General features: G+C 38.4%; 1 protein-coding gene across 10 annotated transcripts in view; it reads right to left on the reverse strand.

Annotated features, from left to right (window-relative positions):
• Positions 1-24,687, reverse strand: part of TENM2 (teneurin transmembrane protein 2) — a 558,019-nt gene that overhangs the window by 106,503 nt on the left and 426,829 nt on the right. For all 10 annotated transcript variants that reach the window (XM_071758386.1, XM_071758385.1, XM_071758384.1 and 7 more), the window contains 2 exons: positions 10,987-11,100; positions 834-1,039 (listed from right to left, as the gene is read on the reverse strand). In XM_071758386.1, the coding sequence (XP_071614487.1) occupies positions 834-1,039; positions 10,987-11,100 (320 nt within the window). The remainder of the gene's footprint in view (positions 1-833; positions 1,040-10,986; positions 11,101-24,687) is intronic.

Raw genomic sequence — 24,687 nt, forward strand, 5'->3', positions numbered from 1 at the left:
GTTTGCTTTGCCAAATGAAAATAACAGTGGTAGCAGTTCTTCGTAAATCAGGGCAAGGCATCTAGAAATGTCACCTAAGAGTTTCCCAGAAGTCATGGAATTCAACATTTACTTTTTGAAAATCACATACTAAATAAAGCATTTTAAGTTTATGTGATAATTTCTGAATGAAGAAAGGATTTTTATCAACAAGGATATTCATGAAGATACAAGCTGGTTGCTATTTCTGCTTCCCTTGCACTCCGAAGAATGAGGGTTCTTTCCTTTTAGTATGTGTAAATGCAAATATGTTATTTCTCATTGCAATTCTAATCTAAGTAAATGAGAATATAGCTGGGTAGCAGTGATGTCAAAGTCTGCAAACCCCAGTGATGCCATTCCAACAGCCTGCAGATTGAAACTTCTACCAAGAAGTTAACACATCTAGCTATGCAGGCATTCCTACTGTATATAGTGCTTTCATACTACAAGTTTGACCAACATCACTCATCATTTTTGACTCATGATGAGTTATTTTGATAAATAACCACATAAATTTATCAAAATTGGTGCCAAGATTTTGTCAGAGATTGAAAACCTTTAGTCACAAATCGCAAGTTATCTTTAAAACCTGAATGGCAGGAACATAACTGATTACCTCTTCAACTAATATACTGTTGAGTATGTAGCAATCTAGAAATCTTAACATGAGGGTGTTTAGTCAAATATCACAAACTAAGTAATTCCCCAAAATCCCTATACTTGAACTCCATAAGCTCCAACAAAACTCTAAAATAGGTACTCTAAATTTTGCATTTTGAAATTTAAAGCCAACAAATAGATTCATAAAGTACCTGGGCATGTGATGGTGGCAGTCCTCTTCTTATATAAATACCAAAAAGAGCATCCTTCCCTAAGGATATGTTGAACTTCAGGAACTGTGGCTGGCTGATATGGATCTGAGAACGCCAAAAAACTCCAGGGGGAACTTCCTGGGTGACCCTGCGGCCAACTTCTGTTTCTCCGCTATCTATGCTGCTATTCCTAGTGACCCATGGTCCTATAAAGTAAAAGCAAACACAAATCAAATGAGAGAACTGATTTCAATACAAGTATTTTTATTCAAGATTAACTTCTGTGATTAACTTAAAGATTAACTTTACAAATCAAACCATAACTTTACTTCCTCATTCTGAGGCAATCTGCTACCTGTTTCCATCAGCATGTAATAATTTGCCCCCTGAATCTGGAGAAATAAAACTGTGAATCTTTTTCTGTGGAGCATCTGCAATCTTCTAATCCCTCCAGCTCTTTAATTCTGTGACTACTCTTTGCTGATCAAATACCAGTAACAGTAGAAAGTCAATTAAGCACATACAAATCTCCCTGTGCTCTTTCCAGCTGCATACTGAATGCAACCAGGGTATAAAAATATTATCAGAAAGGTGAACTGAAGGGGTAACTTCAATCTAAATGGACTGAGTACAAGTTTTTATTATCATTGTTTTAGATAGTAAAGTGGTCCAATAAACCCCAGGTCGTGGACAACAGAATTGAGAAAATAAATTGAGAAATTAAATGCACAGAAAAATATTTAGAGGACAGTATCTCTACTCTGACACGCATCTTCTCCCTCTGGAAAGAAAGTCAGTACAATGCAATGTGCTGCCTTCACAGTTCTGTCTGCCTGAAGCAAGGTCTATATACAAGTTGTTCTCCTTCGTGCCATGGGTAGTTAAAATCCATCATTTGATGGTTCTGCAGCATGCATTACTGAAGACAAGATACAAGACCTTTCTGGTTGAGTGCTCTGGCTTCCAGCCCACAAAACAGACAACCTTTAAAACATGGTACACAGCCTTTCTGTTCTCAGCTGAGCAGAATGGTTTTGAGGCTACACATATATTAAAAATGGAGTGTGATATGTGAAGAGTTAGCAGTGTTTTCAAGCTACATTATATAGCAATGTTTGATTCTGTGTTCCATAGCCCTAAACAACATGGTGATAAATCCATTTTCAGACCATTACAATGGATACTAGAAAGACCAGAAAACCACAGAAAATATCTGTTAACAATCACAGAAATTTAGAGGTATTATTAAAATAAATATTAATCACACTAGGTGGTAGTGACACTTCCAATACAACCTGGCAGTCTTTGTTTACTTTGTGGCTTCTTTTGTGTTGTAATACTTAGGAAATATAGTCCAGCTCTGTATGAACATAACATTATGGCACAGAATGACACATAATTCCAGCAGGTAAGTACATAAAAGCTTTTCTGTCTTGACTATCTTTAATTGAGAGAGCTGCAATAGCATGGTTTCAAATACAGATTCCAAATTATCTATGTCAGCAGCACTTATACCTGTACATAATGAAATAGGTATTATATTAGCAGTGTTTTGAAATGGTAAAAGACGGCTCTGAATACCAACTGCTACACAGCAATACAAAAAAGAGAAGCTGCCAAGACAGGCTGCAAAGAAACGAAAAACAGCTGAGAACATCAAGCAACACCTCTTTAGAGCCACCCAAGAACCCAAACATATCAACCAGATTCCAACATGTAATATTTTATAAAAATTACATGATTTAATTTCAAATGGATTACTGCAGCAGAGGATATCTCCAAGTTCTTATCTCAGAGATGTCAGGCACTATCTCACTAGAATTTGAATTAGTCCTTGTCCACAAAGATAGGAAAATGAGGTAGAGAGCACAGAAAATCACCTATTGAATGTGATACTGGGAACACTGGCAGAGCTGGGAAGTCAGCCTAAGACTCCTAAGAGGGCTGCTTCTTCTCCTCTGCGTACATCACCACACTTACTTCACTTCGATATTCCAAATTGTAGTAATAAAAGATAAATTTATTCAACGTTCCTGAAAAGTACACTGCAAGTTATTTCTTTGGAAGCAGATTGGGCATACTTAATGAGTATCAGCTCTATCTATTCTGAGAACCTTGACAGAACACCTTGCTCCTCAGGACCAGTCTATCCACAGCCAAAATGAAACAGCCAGAGGAAAAGCTATTTCCAGGAGGTATTACAGTAAGCATTATTATTATGATAAAAGCTGTATAGGTAATAAAGGTAGCAAGATTAGCACACCAGTGCTGCTTCCAGTATCCTGACATGTTACACTCAATTAATTGTCTGCATTATATATATTTTTCTACTTGGCTAATGTTGTGAGTACATTAAGACTGCTTCAGTCCATGGGAGCTAGTGGAAAGCTTTGACATATGGAATACTGAAGCCAGTGAGTGCAATTTGTTTCTGAAATCCACACATAAAATTGGTGGGAATTTAGAGCTTAGGTATGTCTGAAATGAGAAGCCTCCCTCCATGGTGGAACCTGTTTCTCATTTAATTTAGCAGCGTAACATAACACCACCATTGACAACTTTAATTAATTATATTGCTTCCAAGACTGCTGAATACTTATTCCCTAGAATTATCATTTTGAAAATAGATCTAATTCATAAGGAGGCTCAAGTTTTCGTATTGCTTGTTGAATTTAGCTTTAGCCTCTGTCAGTTTGCAAAAATTCTGTTCTGTATTTCTGTCTGTAAAGGGGCATTCTTCAGTCAAGAACCCTCACACGCTTCAAATAAGCTAAAGAAACTACGTTACAGTCATCAAGAGAATTGGACTTAACATTCACACTACTTCAGCATGCACCTCACACATAAACACATATTTGATGTCAACCTTTCCCAACAACAAAGAAATTTAAAAAAAAAAAAGAGAAAAAGACCATTCCTTTGTATTTCTCATTAAAATTTTGAAGTTGCTAGCTTAAAAAAACAGAAGAAAACAACAACTATAAAAACTGAAATTTTAATTATCCACCAGACTAGAGGCATGATTCAGGTTCCTAATACTGAAATGTTCAGTTCAGTTTGGCATTATTTTTGGAAGCATTATCCCACTGATGCTTCTTGCTCTACAACATAAGTGACCTAGTTTCTAAACCAAACCATTCCTTCTGGAACATTTCAGTTTCTCAGGAAATTTTACCTCAGAAGAGAACGTGACAGCTGGGGGTCAACACAGCAAAGGGTTTTAAGAGCAGGCTAGATAAAAATCTAGCACAAGTGATCAAGATTCAATTAACCTACAACAAAGAATGGAACAGACAGATGACCCCTTATTTTTGAGTATTTTTGAAGGATGGCATGCCTCTACTCTACATCCAACTTGTGCCATGTCTGGAAGAAACAGATGCTGCCACACCTCCAGCATGCTGAAATGAATCCTTTTTGCTTCTAAGAATTTAATACCTGACATTCTGGTTTTATGGCTTTATTTTACAAAGCTGAAATAATGTAATTTAGAAATGCTTGAAGTTGCAATAAAATATAAATTTTATATTTGGAAGTTTAACTAACAAGTTGTAAAGTTTTAACAGCAGTTATCAGAGCCCTAAGATTATGTATTATGGAATCATACTCTCAGAAGTTCCTGCTGAGTTACTCAAGTTGGCATGACACACAAAACTAGTGAGCATGTCTTGGTTCTCCTCCCTGCTTTGACACAGAGAGTGCCCCTGAGTTGGTCATCATCGTTGGTGTTCTCAAATGACTGAAACAGAAATATTAACAATGACCTATTAAAAAATCTCACCCTGAAGATGAGTAATGCAGAACAATCACATAAAAATTCTACACAAGGTGTCTCAAAAATGGGTCTCTTCCTCCACAAGTAAGAAGTACAGAAATAAAAGGCAAAGAAGATACGCCTACTGAACCTCTTTTCTTAGTTGATAGGCTTACATTTATTTTTTTAAACCTGAAAAACATAACATTTTCCTAGCTTTATATTTGCAGTGCCTTTTTCTACACTAACAACTTCACTTATAAACTCTGTCTCTAGAGACTCTTAAAGCCAACATTTTTTATAGCTCCCTTCAGTCTTCACCTCCTCCTGTACAGAATGTATCTTGCCACCTGACTGACTCCCCTCCAGCTATTTTTAAAAGCTTTTCCGTTTTGGTGGACCACTGCAGATGACATTTAAAGACCATAAATTGTATTTAGAGTGAAGTTACAGATGTGACCAACTGACAAATCTGGGCACAGGGACTAACCCAAACAACTCATACTATCGTGAACAAACAAACCCTAACATCATTATCACTGCCGTTGGTGACTGCTTTAGAGTTTCATCTGTTTACCTTGTAACACCATGGATACTTGATTCTTTTCCTGTGGTTTCCTAAGATCATCTAAAAAAGGGACTTTTAAAAATGTACTTTTTTCATCTTACCCAGGGGAGCCTTTTCAATCTCTCAGTCAAACATATATTTACCAACTAAATAACACTTATTCATTTAAACTGTAGTGTTATTTACCCAGTTGAATTACTATTTTGGCATACATTTGAAAAGACTGTTTTAGCACTCAAGTATCTTTGCCTTTAGAGCTATCAAACAGGCAATACATGACAAGAGCAATGCAAACTCCCCCCGCTCACTTGTCAGCAGGCTTCATCTTTGAGCTGGAGGTCATCTTCAAGGTGGCAGCTGATAGGACATGCCTAGCCAGCCTTTAATTTAACTGATGTCAAGCAGTGTCAGCTGTGGAGGCAGAACTGTATCTACACTGTAACCAGATATAGCTGAGTATTTATTATAGGCTCCTCTCCCATACAGTACTTAAAATCTAAAAATAAAAATTGAATCTGGCTACCAGCAGTGCCACTCTACAGATATCACATTTAAATGGCAATTAACTCCAGTGCTTTGACTGTGTGCCTTTATAACAGTGATGACTGTAAACTGTTTTGATTCTTGAAAAATATTCCCATGGATCCATAATGAACTACCAAGACAACTTAGAGAATTTCAAATTAAACAGAGGGAACACAGATCACCAATGGTCATAAAAAAGGATTCTCTTCCATGTACCTCTGCATTTCTTATAAATCAATGTTGCAGACATAGCTTTCCCTATCTTTTTACCTATCTTATTTTTCTCTTAGGGTTTGTTACATAGTTTTATGTAGGTATTTAAACACATGACTTGGGATTCCAAAGAAATTTACAGTACAGCTGTGTAAAGGAAACCATTCAATACAAAATAAAGCCTGCTGACGTTTTGCCACAAAAGAATGTGTGGGAATTACTATGCTTTCCAATGATAACTTCATTTTTCCCCCTCAGGTAAATTTGCTACTTATATGACCAGACATTTCTTCTTGTTTCAGAAAGACAAACAAGAAAAGCAGAAAATGCCTTTTTTATACAAATTTCTTCAGTGGAAAAACCAGTGCTCTGCACTATTACCACACTGATCACTTCCAATATGAACTTATGTTTCAAAGTGTCTATCCCTAATACCTAATTGTCCCAGGACAAGAAAAGAGATTGTTTTAGAAATTTGTGCAATAGGTCAGCTGCTGATGAAATAAAGTAAAAAGACAGGAAATCTGAGTGTCCGGAGAAGCTGCTATGACACCCATTTTGAACTTCAGTTAAACTGAAGATGCTGAGGTACTAATGAACTCTGTCTTGTGAAGTGAGGAGGAATGAAGCTTATGAATTTGTGTGAGCTTTCAGGAGTCCCATAACACAGCTTCTGGCAAAAAACCCTACAGTCTCAGGTTTTCTGGTCAGTATTCTGTATTTCTATTTTGGCAAAATGAACAAAATTCTGCAATGAATGTCTGCTTAAGACCACAGCTCTGGCTCAGCTGCAGTTGAACAATCTGACACTGCAGGTGGAATTTGGAGAAATGCCCTTAACACCCTGATACACCTAAAAACTGAGGCATGTTTAAACACTCATATGGGCATGGCTTCACAAAAGTCAGTACTTGCAGAATCAAAAGCAAATTCTAACTGAAGTAAAATTAAGATCTGTTAGTTCACTGAATTTCACAAAGAACAAATACATACTATTGTGATTTTTTGCATCCACGTAACAACAATCTGTGATGGTATATAATACCCATCATCATCTTTCTTGAAACACAGCAACTCATACTACCACCATCAACATAATCACAAAAGTAGAATTCCTGTTGTGTTTAACTTAGTCAAATACTTCGCCTTTCTTAAGACAGATGTAGGTCCTAGTGTATTTTCAGAAGACCACCACTGCAAGTCTCTACAGTGTCCATATTAACACTTCTGCTTGCTAATGTGTTAATTAAGATGTACATTACATTAGCCACATAACTACTTAATAAGATTAATCCACCTGGAAAATGATGGCATGTCTTGATTAAAATGAAGGTAATGGAAGTGACATTTAAAATACATTAATTGTTATTACATTTTGATCACCTGCTTCAAAGTGTCTGAAAGGAAAAAGGGAAAGCTAAAAGACTCATGTTGTTTAAGTTGTTAATGAGGTGTTAGATTTTCATCTTTTGCAATATGACAAAGAGTTCCCTACAGTTGTTCCCCAATCCCTCTATCTGATGACTAGAATTTGATTAAGTTTCAGTGGGAACACAGTTGTGGATAGTCTCCAGGTGGTCAAGTCAGGGCCTATTCTATTTGCATCTGAACCCAAACTCACCAATACAGGTGGAAATTTTTTCCCTTTCATAATTTTGTAATTCCTCCAACATTGCACATCTGCTCCACTGCTAATAGATGCCTTTACAATTAGAGAATAATGATTTGTGTGTACAAACCAAAATGTGGCTTAAAGCTGCATCATCTTGGCAGAGGTCTCAACAACATTTGGAAGGAGCTGAAGATAACCTGAAGAGCTTCAGTTCTGACTGCTCAGTCTAGCTTTCCAGATCTACACAAGGCAAGTATCTGCCAGAGTAGTAGAAGTCTGATTTTCCCCTCTCTCAGGCAATTACAATGCTGTCCAATTCTAAAGTAAATTTATCTTTCTTCGTTATTGCCATTATATTTATAATGCTGCATTTGATAACTGGAAACAAGCTGATTCTGATAACTGGAAACAAGTATTTTTCATGACACTTCAACATCCCACCATTTAATTAACTGTAATGGTCTTTCAAAAATCCACACACCGTGATAGACAGGCAGTGAAATATCTCATCAGCTGAGCAGGAACCTAGATCAAGCTGGCTGGTGCAAAGAGACACAAACCCTGTATTATGTGCATAATAGAACACATTGAAATCTACCTTTTCCAATTAATCAGCATATTCATGGTAGCTGACATGATCTTTCAGGTTCACAGTCCTTGCCCATAATTATTTGCGGTGTCTTTTAAAATGTGGGTTTCTAGGATCAGACACAACAACTTTATGCTGGTTTTCAGCTTTACAGAACCTAACTGCAGTAAATAATTAAGATGAAACATACTAAGTCAATGTTGAATTAGAAGAAAATCTTTTGGTTTTGTGAGCAAACCAAAAGTACTATGTCATAAACAAAAAAACACTGAAGCATTCTTTATTTGAATTTGCGGCTGGAGTTAGCTTAACTATTTCCACACAAATGGTATTTTATTTTAGGTGTCCTCTGACATGAGCAGAGTTGACTCTTGCATATTGTGTCAATTAGAAAGAAAACCAGCACATAGACAGTCACATATTAATCTGAATTCCTAGTTCACCACAACTTCCAGGGCCTAAAGGCAAAGATCTTCGTTTACACTCTAAGTATGGTGAACTTCACTTGCAGTTTTACAGCAGCACAGGATTTTTCTACACACTGTACTTGCCTATTGCTTTCAGACATCCCCAGCATTAGCAAGATGCAGGACGTAATTACAAAAAACCTGCAACTATGTTGTAGTAATAGTGGGTGTTGTTTTCATTCAGATAGGAAAAGGCAGTAACAATGTAACATACATTCCTCTTAAACTGCAGTTTTGTTATTTCCTATCAGAATTTAGTATTTTAATAAGGCACAAGCAGATTAAATTGAAATATCTGATTTTATTTTTTTTTTCAAATTTCTCTACTTGGAAATGCATTGCTTGCTGAGTAGGCACAGCTTGTGTTTAAGTGGCCATTCTCAATCTAGGGGTGAAAGTTGTCTTTAGGAGACCCATGTTTTGAAAAGAATGGCTTCATCCTGAGTTCTGTCAATTATAGAAAGGTCACTCCTCACAGGTAGAGCCCTGAGCCCTGAAACGGTTGTGGTAAAAGCTGCCAGAGGCTTTCCTAAAAACTGCCGGGAGAGCAGTATTAGCTTGGACATAACAAAAGGATAGGTGAGGCAGAAAAACTTTTCATCCTTCCCTGATATAAGACCTTGTCTTTTAGACATCCCCTGTGTTCATCCAAACCTGTCATTCACATTATTCCACTGTGGAAGATTACTTGCCTAAATATTTTTCTCCCCATTTCTCCCAGATTATCAACATTCTATAAAATGTCAGAAGAACAAGTAAACTTTTCCAACATCCCCTGACAAAAGCTAACTGCAACAATTTAAGACGTAACTAGCAGCCCTGTCTCCTTGTCTCCTCTACAGGAGGTTACTACTCCCAAAACAGCCCGGATCTCAGCCTCTCCAAATGTGCAAAGCTCATTGGTGTGGGTCTTGGATAAGCTGACAGAATTTGCACTGAAGTGCCCCAGGAAGATGAGAGCATTCCAATTCAACAGTTCTGCTGCCCTGCATTTGCAAGAGGTGGCAACAAAAAGCTGCAGGGAGGGAACCTGGAAACGTGTTAAACACTGCAGTTGTCTGCTAAGTGACCATAGTTGCAGACCTGAGCTCTTCAGATTCCTGTCTAAAACCATAGGGTCTCTCACCTGCCCACAATGTGGAAGAACTTCAGCAGTAATACAGACATCCTGTCTTGTACTTAGGGATGTGCTATTTGTCCAGTTTGACCTACAGTCAGTGAGAGATGAATTCCAAGCTAACAAACAGTTGTCGGAAAACCTATGGGCTTTTGCCACCTCTATGAGGGTGGATTTAATGCAAAAGAGGAAACTAAAATTAGTCTCCATGGAAAACATGAACAAGCTGAGGTGTGGCTGCATGCCTGATTGAAAATGGAAGCAAATCCATGAAATAATAATGCACACCAAAGAAGGACTCTGTGTCCTTTCACAGTTCCCTTTTAACTGCCTTTTCACCAACACATCCAATGTTAACATTTGTTTCTAACACTTGCTTGGGCCATCAGCAATTATAACACAAGCCACAGGCCCTGAGAGCAAGAGGATGCTTAGCTCTGAACAAAACTCTTCTGTTTATCAACAGCAAGCAGTCTTACTTGCCGCCTGTTTCAGTCAACCCATTCCACCTTCACAGTACACGAAGGTCTATGAGGTACCTTGGCTAATTGAAATGTTCTGAACTGTCTTCCTATCATATTTTTCAAATAATCAGGGAAAGCCTTACTGGGATGCAGCAAGCACCTGAACCTAAGCAGTGAAAAGCATTGAATTTCATAAGTGATTAAAATCCTCTTCATGACATATAACTTCTGTGTTTTTAATGCATCCTTTCTCAGTTTAAGCAAGTATTTCTGTTTCTAGATTCTCCCTCATTCACATTCCTTATCTCTATCATCCTCCACTGAACACACGCTTTCTTTTGGGAAAAAGAGAATTAATTTTTTGACTACACTGCTCATACTAATACCAGAGGACAGATTATTTACTATGCAGAAAATTCTGCTGTCCTTGATGTTTTATATTAGAATCCATCTGAAGAAAAAAGAAAAAAACCAAGGAATTTGGTCCTAGCTGGAAGCCAAAGTTCTTGACTTTTCTTAAGCAGTATAATGCACTTCTCCTTAGTCGAGCTTATTCTCTTTCTTTGAGATCCCTAGGCTGCACCTGGAAACAGGACATGAACCCCGTAAAAGCAGTTACTGGTTATTCATTAGCATCTGAAGAAGAACATCTTCATTCATCAGCAGATGAGGTTCAAGAAACGACAAAGAGCGGGACAGAGTAGCAGCAGCCACACCCAGGCAGCGACAACCAGCAGCAGAATGCAGAAAACAAGCCATGCTAAAAGCAGACAAAACAGAACAGACCACCACACCCATCCCGCCCTAAGCCGAGCAGCCCGGGTGTGCAGCACCTCCCCCTCACCTCTGCCGCCAGGTGGCGCCGCCGCCGCGTCCTGTGCGCCCGGGCGCAGCCCGTGGTGAAAGCCGCGTCCGTCCGCCGGGCGCAGCCGCCAGTCCAGCCCCAGGAGCTGCAGCGCTGCGGGACAGACCGACACACGTCAGTAGGGGCGACACGCTAAGGTACTAAAGAAAGAAAGGACAAAGAAAAAAAGGAAAAAAACCCAAAACAAAAAAGGCAACAACCACAAGAAAACCTGGTGACCCAGAAAACCTGCTCAGTTACCAGATCCTTTAGATGCTGAAGGGTGAAAAGGAATTGCTTTGTGGTCCCTGCACTGAATCCAAGGTGAGCTCTTTGTTCAGAGCTGGCATCATGAGCTACCGAAAAACACGTTACAGGGGATACACCCTCGGAAACAAAGCGCTGCTCCAAGTTTCAATTACAAGTGAAAATGTATATGTTGATTATAAAACTAGCTTAGCCTTCTGTACGCTAATGACATTGTAACGCAATTATTTTTTGTTCATTACAACTTATTTAAATCAACAGATTTAACAGTCTCGTCTTCATTTTGTAGATTAAGCTTTTCTGACAAACCCAAGTCTCTGCCAGTCCTTTGACCTCACAACTTCTAATCCAGTGCATCACACTCAGCCACAGCACACCGTGCCACGCACAGTCCTGGCCAGGGGAACTTTGCAGCAGCACTGTGGCATCACTGGCCTTCCCAAAGCACAGGATGTGGAGTTGGAAAAAGGCCATGGCATCACCTTGACAAGTGCATGAGTTACAGGCACTGGAGTAGGGCTAACTGAGTAAGCCCTGTGCATAATGCATGAGACCAGCAGCTACCTGAAAAAATCTCCATACTTTCATTGAAGTATCCCTATGGCATCCTGCCAATTCAGGTGTGGTGACGAATAGACAAGGATGTTTAGATTCACTCCCTTTATGTCCACCATCAGCACTCCTGCTTATGCAGGATGTATAATGCTGCATACCACAGAGAACAGAATTTGCAGTTATGGTCTAAAGCAATCAGAGGATTCACCATCAGTTTAGGGCACAAAACATAGATGAACACAGGTACTCTCATAATTGCTCACTACTTCAGCATAAAATCTACATAAAATTAGCAAATATTTTGTGTTCAAGTACAAGTAGAAGAGATGGGGTGGTCACAAATGGAGCAGCAGTGGCCACACAGAGAAGCATTCAGAGATTAAACATTAGGACAGGTAAGACAAAAGACTTAACAGAGAAACTGCCATTTACAGTGCTTGAGACTTCACTCAGGCCAGCTCTAAGTACAAGGGATCCATCTAGATGTGACCGATTCATACGCACACTCCCCAAACACATGAAAACAAAGCAAAGGGGTTCCCATCCCATCCATCAATCCCAACTTTGGAAATGTCTCAGCACACAATCAATGAAGAATTTATGAGAAGCAAGCCAGCTTTCATTACACCATCTTCCTCTACACAGAGCTATGGATCAAACAGATGTCTATGAAGAATAACTAAAGTTAGGAGAGTATTTTTTATGAAGAGGGTAGTTAACAAATTTTGCATTCCTGCTGAATTTGAAAAATGTTTTGCTATCAGGAAAAACAAAATGAAAATAAAGTGTTTGGTATTTTTTTAAAATCAATCAATCAAGCATCAATCTGAAGAGGATGTTTTGTGGATAAACTAATCCATAATTTTTTTATAGGGAATTTTTAATATTTCCTGGAAAACATACAAGAATTTTATGTGGGATCAAATGCTTTATTCAATTGCAACTTTTTTTGTTTTTCCAAAACAAGCACTTAGAAAGGCTTTATAGTCTAATCACAAGGAACTGATTTTCTTTTCAGTATGGCAATGAAACCAAAACAAAATTTCATAAACCTCAAACAAATTACTAGTGGATAGGAACAGTCCCCATCAAGGCATCATCTGTGCTGTGGATATGAGAGGGCCAGGGGATGCAAGGTAGCAGAGCAGCTTGTGGCATATTTGTGCTGTCAGCAATTCCCACCCGACGTGCAAACACCAGGGCTCCAAAGCTTGCCTGCCCCGTAAGCAGAGTGCATAAAGATTAAGTGAATTTCCGAGCCCGGTAATGGAAACAAATCATAGAGGAGAATTAGACTTTTGTGCTTTATACTCTCAATGTGTCAATTCAAAGTTACAATTTTTTTTCTTTTTAATAACAAACATAACCATAATTGTAGGTCATAGGCAGACACGAGAGTCTGCTGCTTTGAATGCGAACCATTCCTTACGACAAAGGAATAAGGAAATACCCAGTAGTCTGTCCAAGAGAATTAGAGTTGCTAACTTACAATTACCAGGTAAATTCAGACAAGGAATTAAAAAAGATACTATTAACACAGTATTAAGAAAACCTTTGATCCACCTGCTTCCAAGAACAACATGATTTCATTAATAACTCCATTGCTTTGTGTTTTAATCACAGATGCACATTAGGTAGGAGCAATTACAGCCCTTCCTAACGGGGCAGAGATTTGCATGGCTGCTTAAGGTCCCCTACAGAGACGCTGAAAAGATGACTCCTGCACAGCTCACGTATCCATTCCGTGTTCTACAAAATTCCACTAAGACAACCGAAACATGAGAAGTGTTCACCTTCTACCAAGAATACCTTGAGAAAAGTATGTCACCAGGGCCTGAGGGGAAAGCTGCGTGTTTGCATTGCATACAGCAAACCTGGCTGGCAGCCGCGCAGCGAGACCAAGGCACTGCCTATTCACTCTCTCCTGCTTCAGAACACTGTAAGATGGCAAATTTATATGATTAACCTTTCATTCTGTTAATCAAACAAAAATGCCTCCAGCAAAGGAGTAAGTAGAAGCTCATTTAATTAGAAATATGGGGATGCACTCAGAAGTTGAATGCATGTGTGCCAGAAAATAATTTTGTGTTAGTGATTTTGTTCCTCTTTCCCATTTTTTTTGGTGTTATTTTTTAAGCTTGGTTTGCAGGTGGTTTTTTTGTGTTTTTTTGTTTGTTTGCTTGTTTTTTTGTTTGTTTTTGTTATTGTTTTGGTTTTGGATATTTGTTCTGGTTTTCTTTGTTGTTTTTTTTTGTTTGTTTGTTTGGTCATTCAATTTGTTATGTGGATGGTACTTCCATTTGTTCTGTAGGCATTGTTTGGGTTTGTATACTTTTTCCCCCTTTAACATTTAAGTACTTTTCCTAAGATCATCTCTAGTACCTGATCTTTTATACATTGAGCTTGTAGTAATTTTTCAGGTTCATTTAATACCAGCACCTACTAGCTTAGGATAGTAAATTGTGTATTTATATTATCTAAAAAATATGAATGTAAACCCACTAAATTCTCACGGTAAAACTTTGAGGTTTGGGTAAAAATAATAATCAACCTCTCACTCCCACCGTAGCAGCACGCACATACACATGGAACTCAAACTGGAAGCTAAACATGCATGCCCGTCAGGGACAAAAACAGAGAACTAGATCATCACTCCAGGTGGCAGAGCTGTCATGGATCAATCTAAGACTTACATAACAAAGAGGTTGCTAGAGTGAATCACACATTATTTTAAGAAATCCCCAAAGGTATACAATTCCACAGAAATACTTTACAAAATTTACATGCAAAACTTTCTTGGCTGTTCTCTAAGACTCAGTAACATCCCTACATTCCTTTTTCATTCAGTCTTCTCTCATTCTGGCCATAAACCCAATGCTTATTCAATTCAGAGTTTAGTCTAACGGACCACAGCTTCCAAGCTCAGAAAACTTTGTCTTCCATTTGTGCTCTCCTCTCACTCTTGTCCATGCACTTTTAAAATAAGACACTTCTGGTATCTCCTTATAGCACAACTCGGTGTCTGCCAACAGTATCAGCTTCTGACAGAGAATCAGAGAGATTCAGACTGATGAACTACCATTTTCCCCATTCCTACGGCATTTTCTCAGTTGAGGTATGGGAGATGCACACTGCTTGCTTGCTGGAAAACTCATTATTCCCTAAGTGACTCAAAAAGATGTGAAGACTATAAAAGTCGATAGAATTCAGAATGTTTCTTTATATTAATTTTCCAAGTTGTCACCCTTGCTAAATGCTGAAGTATCTTCATCCAAAATGAACCCATCAAACAATAATCTCACTTTGTCAGAATACATCGAGCCACATCTTTAACTGTAGCAGGCCTGCCTTTCATGAGGAAGAAAAATAATAAAATTGGTCCATTATATCAAGACAGCATTAGCCAATAAACACTAAAAGCACACATTTTTATACACAGGCTACTGTAATAAAGGGGAGTGTAAAAACTAAAAGTTTCCTTTCCATCCACCTGTGAGTTGATGACATAATTCCTGTTGTTGCAATATACTTGGGGGTAACCTGAATAATGTGAAAAGAATAAATGTATGCCCCAAAAGATAAGAAATAATGAAACATTATTGCAATGTTACTGTTTGTTTAATTGTTATTTAACTGAGACTCCTGGTTCTTTACTAGTTACTGCTTCTTGATCATGCAGCAGAACTCCACAGATGCTAGAAATTTATCTTACTGGTCTTGATTAGTATTCATAAAATAACAGTTATGTAAAAGACTAGTAGCATAATTGGTTTCCTCTGGAGAAACAGGTTCAAGTTCAACCCAAGTCACAAGTAAAACAAGTGTGTTAGGCCTATTCCCTAGCCATTACTTGCCCCCATTACAGAATGAATGCACAATTCATCACAACTGACAACCTCTCCTCAAGAGATGCCCAAGACAGAAATAGCAGGGGTCTGAAGGTCAGAAAGGAGTAGTGGAGGAACTGTATGGAAAAAAAACTTGCATGATGCCTGAAAACACTACATTGGATTCTAACTAGTGCTTTCAGGTCTCGGAGGAGCACAGATTACTGGGTAGCTGTAACAAGAAAAGTAAGAAGCCTTCCCTCACATCTGAAGAGGTTACAAGAAAGTTCACATATACACATAGAATCAGAATTTGCTGAACTAAATCTCAGTCCAGATCTGTAATTTGCTAAGACTTTTTAGGATTAAAGGAAACCAAACACAGAGGACAACTAAACTTTGTCAGATTGGCAATTCTGCAAGTGTTATTTATGTACAAGCTATCTCATCATTGGGGATGCCAGTAAAAGTCCTATTGTCCCAAATTTTGACTTGATAGAAAATATGAAAAGCAGCAAAAAAGTAAAATTTGAGGAAGTCTTAGATGTTTTTATAGAGGCTGACACCATCCTTTGCTCCATAATTTTGTTGGCCAGCCTTAAGCCCCATTTGCAGCAGGAGGAATACAAGCACTGACAGTACGTAGCTAGAATGGAACATATGACTTTGTATAAAATGATGGCTGAGGCAGTTGTCTCAAAAAAAGCTGCTGAATTCGAGCCCCTGGACTCAATTATACTAATGCCCTTTCTTATTCTGTTACAAGAAGAAAGGGACAGTGTCTCCAAGCAGTTCTAACCTGTGATTTCCCCACTTCAACATATATTTACCAAAAAGGATGAGTCTCTGTAGGCAGCAGGTGCCAGGACTTGCTGGGTGATGGGCCTGGACGGTGCTGCTCCACCCAGCCCCAACTGGGCACAGGCGGGGCGAGCACCGTCCGGGCCCATCACCCGGCAAGTCCTGGCACCTGCTGCCTACAAGTCTCTGTTACATAGAAGTCCTAAAATAAACAATGTGAACAAGTATAATCTTTCTGTGCCAGAGAAACAGTGATATGTCTCAGTCTCTTCAGGAGTAACTGTCAGAACTTTCTATTCTTCCTTGAATACCAAGTGTGACTTTAATAAGGATGCTAGAGTCCTCCAGAGGCTATCCAAGAGACCTTGGAAAACCCATCACATTCCCATGCCTTCTAAAAGGAAAATAAAAGCCAAATGTCTTGCTGGATAGATGTCTGCCATTTTGATATATTACCTAATGGAAAGTTTCACATATTGCTTAAATAAATCCAAACCTATTATATATGACATTATAGAATTCGAAATTGAAAACAGGCTGTGCAGGGTGGTGCCACAGCCTGGTGCTAATACTCCATTATTCAAGAGGGATGACTGGGAAGTGCATACAGAAATAGTGCAACTGAACAACTGGGCCAAGACCAAAGTCAAACCTGGTTAAGATAAAGTAATATATGCTGGAGTGGAGTAAAAAAAAAAAACAACATATATATATCTGGACTAACAGTTCTTAGGGAACTTCAAGGTCATTTTTCTCAGTAAATCATCTTAAATCATCAGTATGCTATTTGATACGCACCACATTGTCTTAGTAAATTTAAAATTAACAGAATTTTCATTAAAACAATAGCTTTGTGTGTATAATGGCTAGAGAGCACAATACAGACCAATTTTTTCTCTCATTTATCCTAAACATAACATCAAACAAGGCCTTTCACTATCAGTCACTTTTTTGTTTGTTTGTTTACAATGTTAAAAAATGAAGAACTGCATTAACTGCAATGACACTGCCTAACATGTTTTTCCCTTCTCCATCAACTGAACTCAGCTGATAGTTAATCCACATTCAAGTTCCTATATGATATCCATCTACAAGTTTCTGCTCTTGTTAATTGCGCCTGAGCTCTTCAGCAGTTTTATTAAGCATAGCAACAACCTGTAATGTTCTAAAGAGAACTTCAGAGTGCATTTTCTCACACCATGAGGAGAGCCAAGAGGACTGATTACTCGGTGTGTTTATGAAAAAATGAATGCAATAAATAAATATCAGGCTCCTGGAGCTGCTAGCCTTCTCTCTGTTGGAGAGGGAATACTGCCCTGTGCTTCTCCAATCCCCGAGTGATCTTTCAAACACACTCAGTAGAACTTGATTTTCAGCCCCTCACTTACTGGGACACAAGCCGAGGGAAACCAAGGCAGAGCCTTCCCTTTGCCTCTGTAGGCTTTGCGACGACAGCGCTTTTGCAGAGCAAGAGAGGAAAGCACGGGCACCCCCTCGCCAGCACAAATGCCAGGTGTCCTCTTTCTGCTCACTGGAGAGAGAAACTGTGCCTCTTTGAAAACACAACAGAAAGCTGACCTTACATAGTCTTAATCACAGGATAGCAATTCTTAGCCATAACTTCATCCTCAGCATGTAAACTCTTTTAGACAAACTGTTTAGACCTGGGCTTTTGCTTTATGAAGCATCCAGCCCAAAAGAGCATTTTCTACAAATACCATAAAGGAACTAAGAATGAGTGTATTTTTGTATTCAGCACAAAAACTTCTGCTGGGAATTAACTACATTTTTTTTTTTAATACATTCTATTAAATATGAAAAGTAGATGGAAAGAAGGCTATACGATGGTTCCTTGCCACTGTATTGATTTAAAACAAATAGAGGGACACAAAGAAAGCAATTTTTTTAGGTTTTTTTTTTTTTTTTTAATATGGTCACACCCCTTTGTCCAAGATGACTGATGTCTTTCCCTGAACACATCAGTAAACTGAATGGAATAGATTTTCAAAGCACAGCATGGAAGACATACCCACAAATCCCATTAGTAGTAATGTGATTTGTGTGCTTATCTGTCATGTGGTGCTTTGAAAGTTCATTTCTCTATGTCCAGCTTCAGGGTTTTTTACTTCTAAAAATATACCTAAAAAGCTTACACACAGTCACAGTTACTTTGGGGTGCGGGAAAGCTTAAAGATGTGAACACCTGACACCCAGTTCCAAGGATAACAACACTCAAGCAGAGCTTCAGCCTGCTAGAAAAAGAGTTGTACCTTCGGTGGTTGTTAGTTCCCTAGTCACCGTTGGGCCTGGGACTTGTTGACTTTCCTTGTTTCAGTCCTCTTTACTATGTTGTGCCACTTTGTAGCAAAGTGTTTTTGTGCCATGAGCAATTCTTTGTCACAAAAAGGGTAACTGCATTCCATGCGACATTCAGAATCTGTAATCTCATGATAAAAACCAAAAAATAGTAGAACAGTGTTGTGGCGAGCCTTCTCTCGGGGACACGGCTCTTCTCCGGAGCTCTCTTGCCGTCCCTCTCCCCAGGCGTCTTCATCTCTTGTCTCTTTCTGCTTCTGGGAGCATGCCTTTTATTTTGCCCTTCAGCCCTGCCCACTTCCGGCTGGGGCAGGCCCTAATTATTGGGCACAGCTGGGCCTAAGCTCCCAGTTCATTATCGGCGACACCTGAGGACTTGTGGTTCTCTCTACAACACAGTGCACTGTTCATTGATTCTTGTGACAGGCTTTAGATTGTACGAAGAACAGAAAACCGGCCCAAGATTAATCAGTTTGTGAGACTGTATAAAATGAATTTGCTTCTTATGGTAACTTTAAGATTCAAGGCTGCATGCAACCTTTTTGGTCTTGCATCTAAATTGAATGGTTCATAAACCATCAAGAAAAGTGCTGTAGGCAGCAGGTGGCAGGACCTGCCGAGTAATGAGCTCAGCCGGTGCTCAGCTCCACCTGTGCCCAGTTAGGGCTGGCCCAAGTGCGCATGCTCAAGGGCCAATAAAAGGTGGGGCTTGAGACTGGCAAGGGGCTCACTCTGAATGGCGCAGCCAGCTAGCGCGCTCATACAGCAAACCCAAGCAATGCTGAGCACCGGCTGAGCTCATTACTCGGCAGGTCCTGCCACCTGCTGCCTACAAAGTGCTAGTGTTTTTATTTACCTAGTACAGCATTTTTTAAGCGTCTAAGGTCCCAAATTACATTATGCAATATCCACTTTACCAGCCTTGCCAAAATATCACCACTTTTGGAATAGGTTTAATATAGCAGAAAGTGATGCTCTTAGCTAGAACACAATGGAAAATGTCTCTCTCTCTCTTTTTTTTTTTTTCTTTCTTTCTTTTTATTTTATTTTGAGCAATTCTTAGTATTCAATGTTAATACAAAGCAAATTGAATCCAATCTGAATTTCAAACCTAAATGACACCATTATTATGAAAAGCTCATTTTTATTCTGTTACCAAGAGGAGAAAGAACCTCACTTACCTGAAACTGGCAGTTCAAGCAATATAGACACAAATACACTCTCTTAAATCACTGATGCCTGAATTTGCAAGAATTAACACAACTGCTTTACTTCTAATTCTTATTACAACCCTAAGGGATATCAAGTCAAACATTTGACTAAATTCCTCTTCCAAAACTGCCCCAATCTCCACAAGTAGGTTGAACAAGATTTTCATAATCTAACCATTTGAAAGCATTCAGATCTTGACTCAACCTCTGAATGTTAGCCAGATTGGGAAGGAAATAGTTTTTACCTTTGTTGTTCCTTTGCATACACTTAATGAAGTCGAGCTGCATGATTATGAATGGTCAAATTTCTGTCCACAGCACAAAAACATAATTTATAATTACAGAGTAGATGTGAATTTCTTATCAGGAATTAGAAAGAACAGTAATTTAATCACATGGCTGTAAAACCTGGCATGAGTGATAAAATTTAAGGTTTTACTCTCTACACAAAGTAATTATTGGAGTTAAAAGTTCATTACAAAGACGAAATAAATCCAAAGATGAAAAGTAAATATGATTTCTTGTCCCAAAGCCTCTTATTAATTTTCAGCACTATAAACTGTGCATAATTCTTTCATGATAGGCTTCAAAAGGTATATATAAATATAGCCTAAATATCTTCACCCTGAGATAAAGGTACAGATCATATTTAGCATCTAGGCAGATTTCTACCTTCTAAAGATCCTTGCAAAGCTGATGCAAATAATGTATTGTGAATTAGATGTCCTACTAATCCAGAATAGAAACATCTATGAAAACTGGTCTTCCTTTGCAGGGTTTTTTAATGGTAAAAAAACCCAACAAAAACAAAACAATTATCCAATTTGACTTTAGTTATAGTTTTGAGAAAATATTTTTCCATTGTCCTTACATGATTCCTATAAAGGCTTTCCCATAATGGGTTTATTATAGCTGGCATATATTATATTTTTAATCTGTCTTATTCTAGGCAGATTTGCAAGTCTGAATTTTGCTTATTTTTCCTTCAACAGGAAGAATAATTTTTCTAACAAAGCAGAGACCAAGTTTGCCCTCCTGCATCTTTTCCATTCCATCTACAGTTCTAGAGCAGGTAAGGAAGCGGAAGCTGCAAGCAAGGACATGATTTCAGTGTGATCACACCAATATGGAAGTGCAGTAGAAAACAGAAACCAATCAAGGGTTTATATGATGCCAGGATTTCAGTTTTGGATAACTGCCTTATTTATAAGTGGCAGAGTTGCAAATTCTCAGACTGCAGCAACATACATTTTACCAGGAATTTCTCTCTGCATATGTCAGCCAATATATGAATGAAGAAAAGCTTACATATACATTTTAATCCCAAGAATGATCATGATAGCACACCAGCCTAGAGAAATCCATTTCGAGCACTGTGAACCAAGAATAATGGAAGACAATTATATTTAATTTAGATACTTACATCCTGATTCATCTGACATCATCCTGATACACATTTACTAAATAGTAGTAATTGTATTACTTTGCATCTTCTATTAAATCCTAAGTTGCCTTTTATAATAGGGTTTTTAAAGAATAGGTCAATTTGATCCTCTTTTTGATGTAACAAAATTCACAACAGAGACAGCAGAAATACCTGTTCGAGATGAAGCTGTTGTCCAAAACAGAAGAAGGAAGCCACCTTATTGCATAGAGCGTCTGATCCCTGATCATTTTAATGAAGCTTTCTGTCTCACATACAAAATGGTGCAGAAGCCAGTTCTGAGGTCACAATGCAGAATGTTCATCATTAGCCAGGTTAGAGATGCTTAAAATCAAGGCCCATTGTAATCAAAGTCAAAACTGCAGAGAGAGCTTCACTTCAGAACTCATCTTTTTATTTCAAGTATTTGAGACTGTGAATATCGTAACAATGACCCCAAAACCAGTGTTTTCTGCAGGCAATAGCAATGCAACCCATAAAAAACTTTACCCTCCAAAGTCAAGAGTTTAAACTGCAGGGTGAAATGGACATGAGCGATAACCCATTAGCATGTGCTACATATATATATATATATATATATAATTGTATACAGTGTTCTGTATACAATTAGTTAACGAATCACAGAATAAAAAAAAAAAGCTAGATTACATACTCTCAAAAAACTTTGGCTTCAATTACACATGCTTTTCAAAGCATAAGTGAATTATGCTAAATTATTAATACAATATATATTTAACAATATGTAGCAATATTGCTTAAAAATACCAATAAAATAACCTGGAATTATTCTTTAAAGAGAAGACAATTTACAGTACCAAGGGACAATATGGTAGTTAGTACTTCCTAGCTAAGGCTCAAGTTCTACTTCATGTCTCTAACACCCAGCTGACCAGCAACCCAACCAGGATTGTGCATCCTTTTCCTTTGATGAATGATACAGTTAATCTTGTATTATTCTAATCTAATAAAATAAAAAAAAAGAGTTAATCTTGTATTATTCTACCCAAACAGTACTATAAACTGAGATTATTTTTTTTTTCCCATCCATTTCTATTTGAAAAAGATGCATTTGATTTTTTTGTCTAATAGAGAAAATCTACTTCTGTATACTGGAAGTGGCTGTCCACACTACTTCGTGAGAAATGAAGTACACATGCCCTTTATTTTTCTAGGACACTACCACACCTACTTGTATATCTTTTCTAATCTCAGCTTCTAGGATGGGTTTAAAAAAAAAACTCCTGTGATAACATCTCCAGAGTTATTTCACTATGTTTTCCTATAACTGTGATTTTGACAATTTAATAAGTGCATACTTTCAAAGTAACAATGGTAGCCTCTAACTCTCATGTAAAAATAACACAGGATTGCTATCAGTTCATACAGTTATTTCACAACTCTTCAAATCCCATGTTTTTGCAGAGTTTACATAAATTGCAGCTCTCACTTCATTCTTGAAAACAATTTTAACATTTGCATTCAAGTCCTAGAGGTAAATTCTGAATTCGGATGCAGGCTTAACATATTTCCATCCCTACTCTACATTGTGGAATTTTATGCAAAAGCTGTCCTCTTTTTGTAGAGAACCACAGGCCCTGGGAACAAAACAGTCTCTGGAGCAGTGCATTGTCAGCACTCAGACTGCAGAAAGAACTATGAAAAACTCTGCTTTCACACTGTGCTTTCTAAATCATCCTATTACCCAATGCAATAAGTAATGAAGCTGAAATTATCAAATCCTGTTCTGAACAATGAAACTGACTGCACAGCACCACCCGCCATCTCTGAGGAAGGAATGCATTATATTCTGCTGTACGTTTCTGCGTCTAACCCCTGAAGTTCTTTGAACCAATTTTGTATTTGAAACATTTTCAGAACTTACCTTCTCCATTTTAGCAAGCTAGACACAACACTCTCACCGAGTCCTGACAGGGAACAATGGGAGGGCTGAGCATGGGGTGGCTAAGAACTCTCATTGAAAAAAACAGAGAATGCCACAATAATTGTCCTGAGAGGCTAGAAAGGAAACAAGACTCTATGCTGACAGCTTAGCTCAGCATGAACTCTCATTTTTCACATGGAGCTAATTAAAAACTGAAATTAGTTAAATATGGAAATGACACTTGCAAGCACTTTAGCTGAATTCTGGCAAAATCCCTCTAGAGTGCTGTGACACTACCCGCTGCTTCAAAACTCCCCAACTGAATTTCACAGTTAAAAGGCTGAGCAAAGGGAAAATTATTACAGAGACTTCCAATTCAAAATGTGCTTGTAAAATTCTAAATTAAATTTCATGGTATCCCTTTCAGTAACTAGGGACCTACTGTGCAGTCCAACGATATGGTACTCAAATAATGTCCCTGCATGTACTCTCTGATTATCTCACCTTTAGGCACTGTGCTGGTTGTGCCAGAACTGTGAAGCTCACGAGGATACCAATGATAAGCCACGTACTGCTACAGAAGTAGTTATTTAGAAAGCATGGATGCACAGCACATACAGGAATTACTTCCATAGTTTAACAGCAGAGATCTCAGAAAATCAGAACCCGACAACCAAAATATTTTACGCCTCATGATTTTAATTTATATTTGTAAGCGCTGAATAAATATGCAGAGAAGGGTCTATACTGCAATAAATTACACGGCCTATATATATCAGTGCTTTACAGGCAAGCTAATAATAAAAAGCACTTCTGCATATTTAAATGGGCACAAAGGACCAAGGGACTGGATATGCATAAAAGGTACGATGACTGACATTAGCTTTTTGACTGAAGCACCATGTGAATTCCATTTTGTTGCACATGACTTTCCTAGGAAGCAGAACAGCAAGGGTATTTGCCCAAGGGCAAACATGATTTCTGAATGCAATTTAACAAAACCCACCCACAGAGTGGATCATTTTGGATCCATACCAAGGCATTCAGGATAGGCCAATCACTTTCAAAACAACCGGAGCATTTTCATTTTATTGTTTTTCCCACATTCCATCCCTTTACCCTTGAGGCAATCCCCTCCCACCGGACTGCACCACTATTGTGCCAACAAATTTCTGTCTAGGAAAGCTACCAAAAGATGCCACATAGCATGAAAGCCACTGTTATTCCCAAGTCTGCTGGCAGGGGGTATCGCTACACCCAGCCTGCCAAAACCTGTTCCCTGGCAGCTCTCTGTATAATCTGTATATCACACTCAGGCTTTGCTAGTCCAGAGCCTTGAAACATCTCAGCTTACCCAGCTGGAAGGGATACGCTGCAGCTGCACCATCAGACCTTCTT

This window comes from Heliangelus exortis, chromosome 15, assembly GCF_036169615.1.
Source record: "Heliangelus exortis chromosome 15, bHelExo1.hap1, whole genome shotgun sequence".
NCBI classification, from domain to species: domain Eukaryota; kingdom Metazoa; phylum Chordata; class Aves; order Apodiformes; family Trochilidae; genus Heliangelus; species Heliangelus exortis.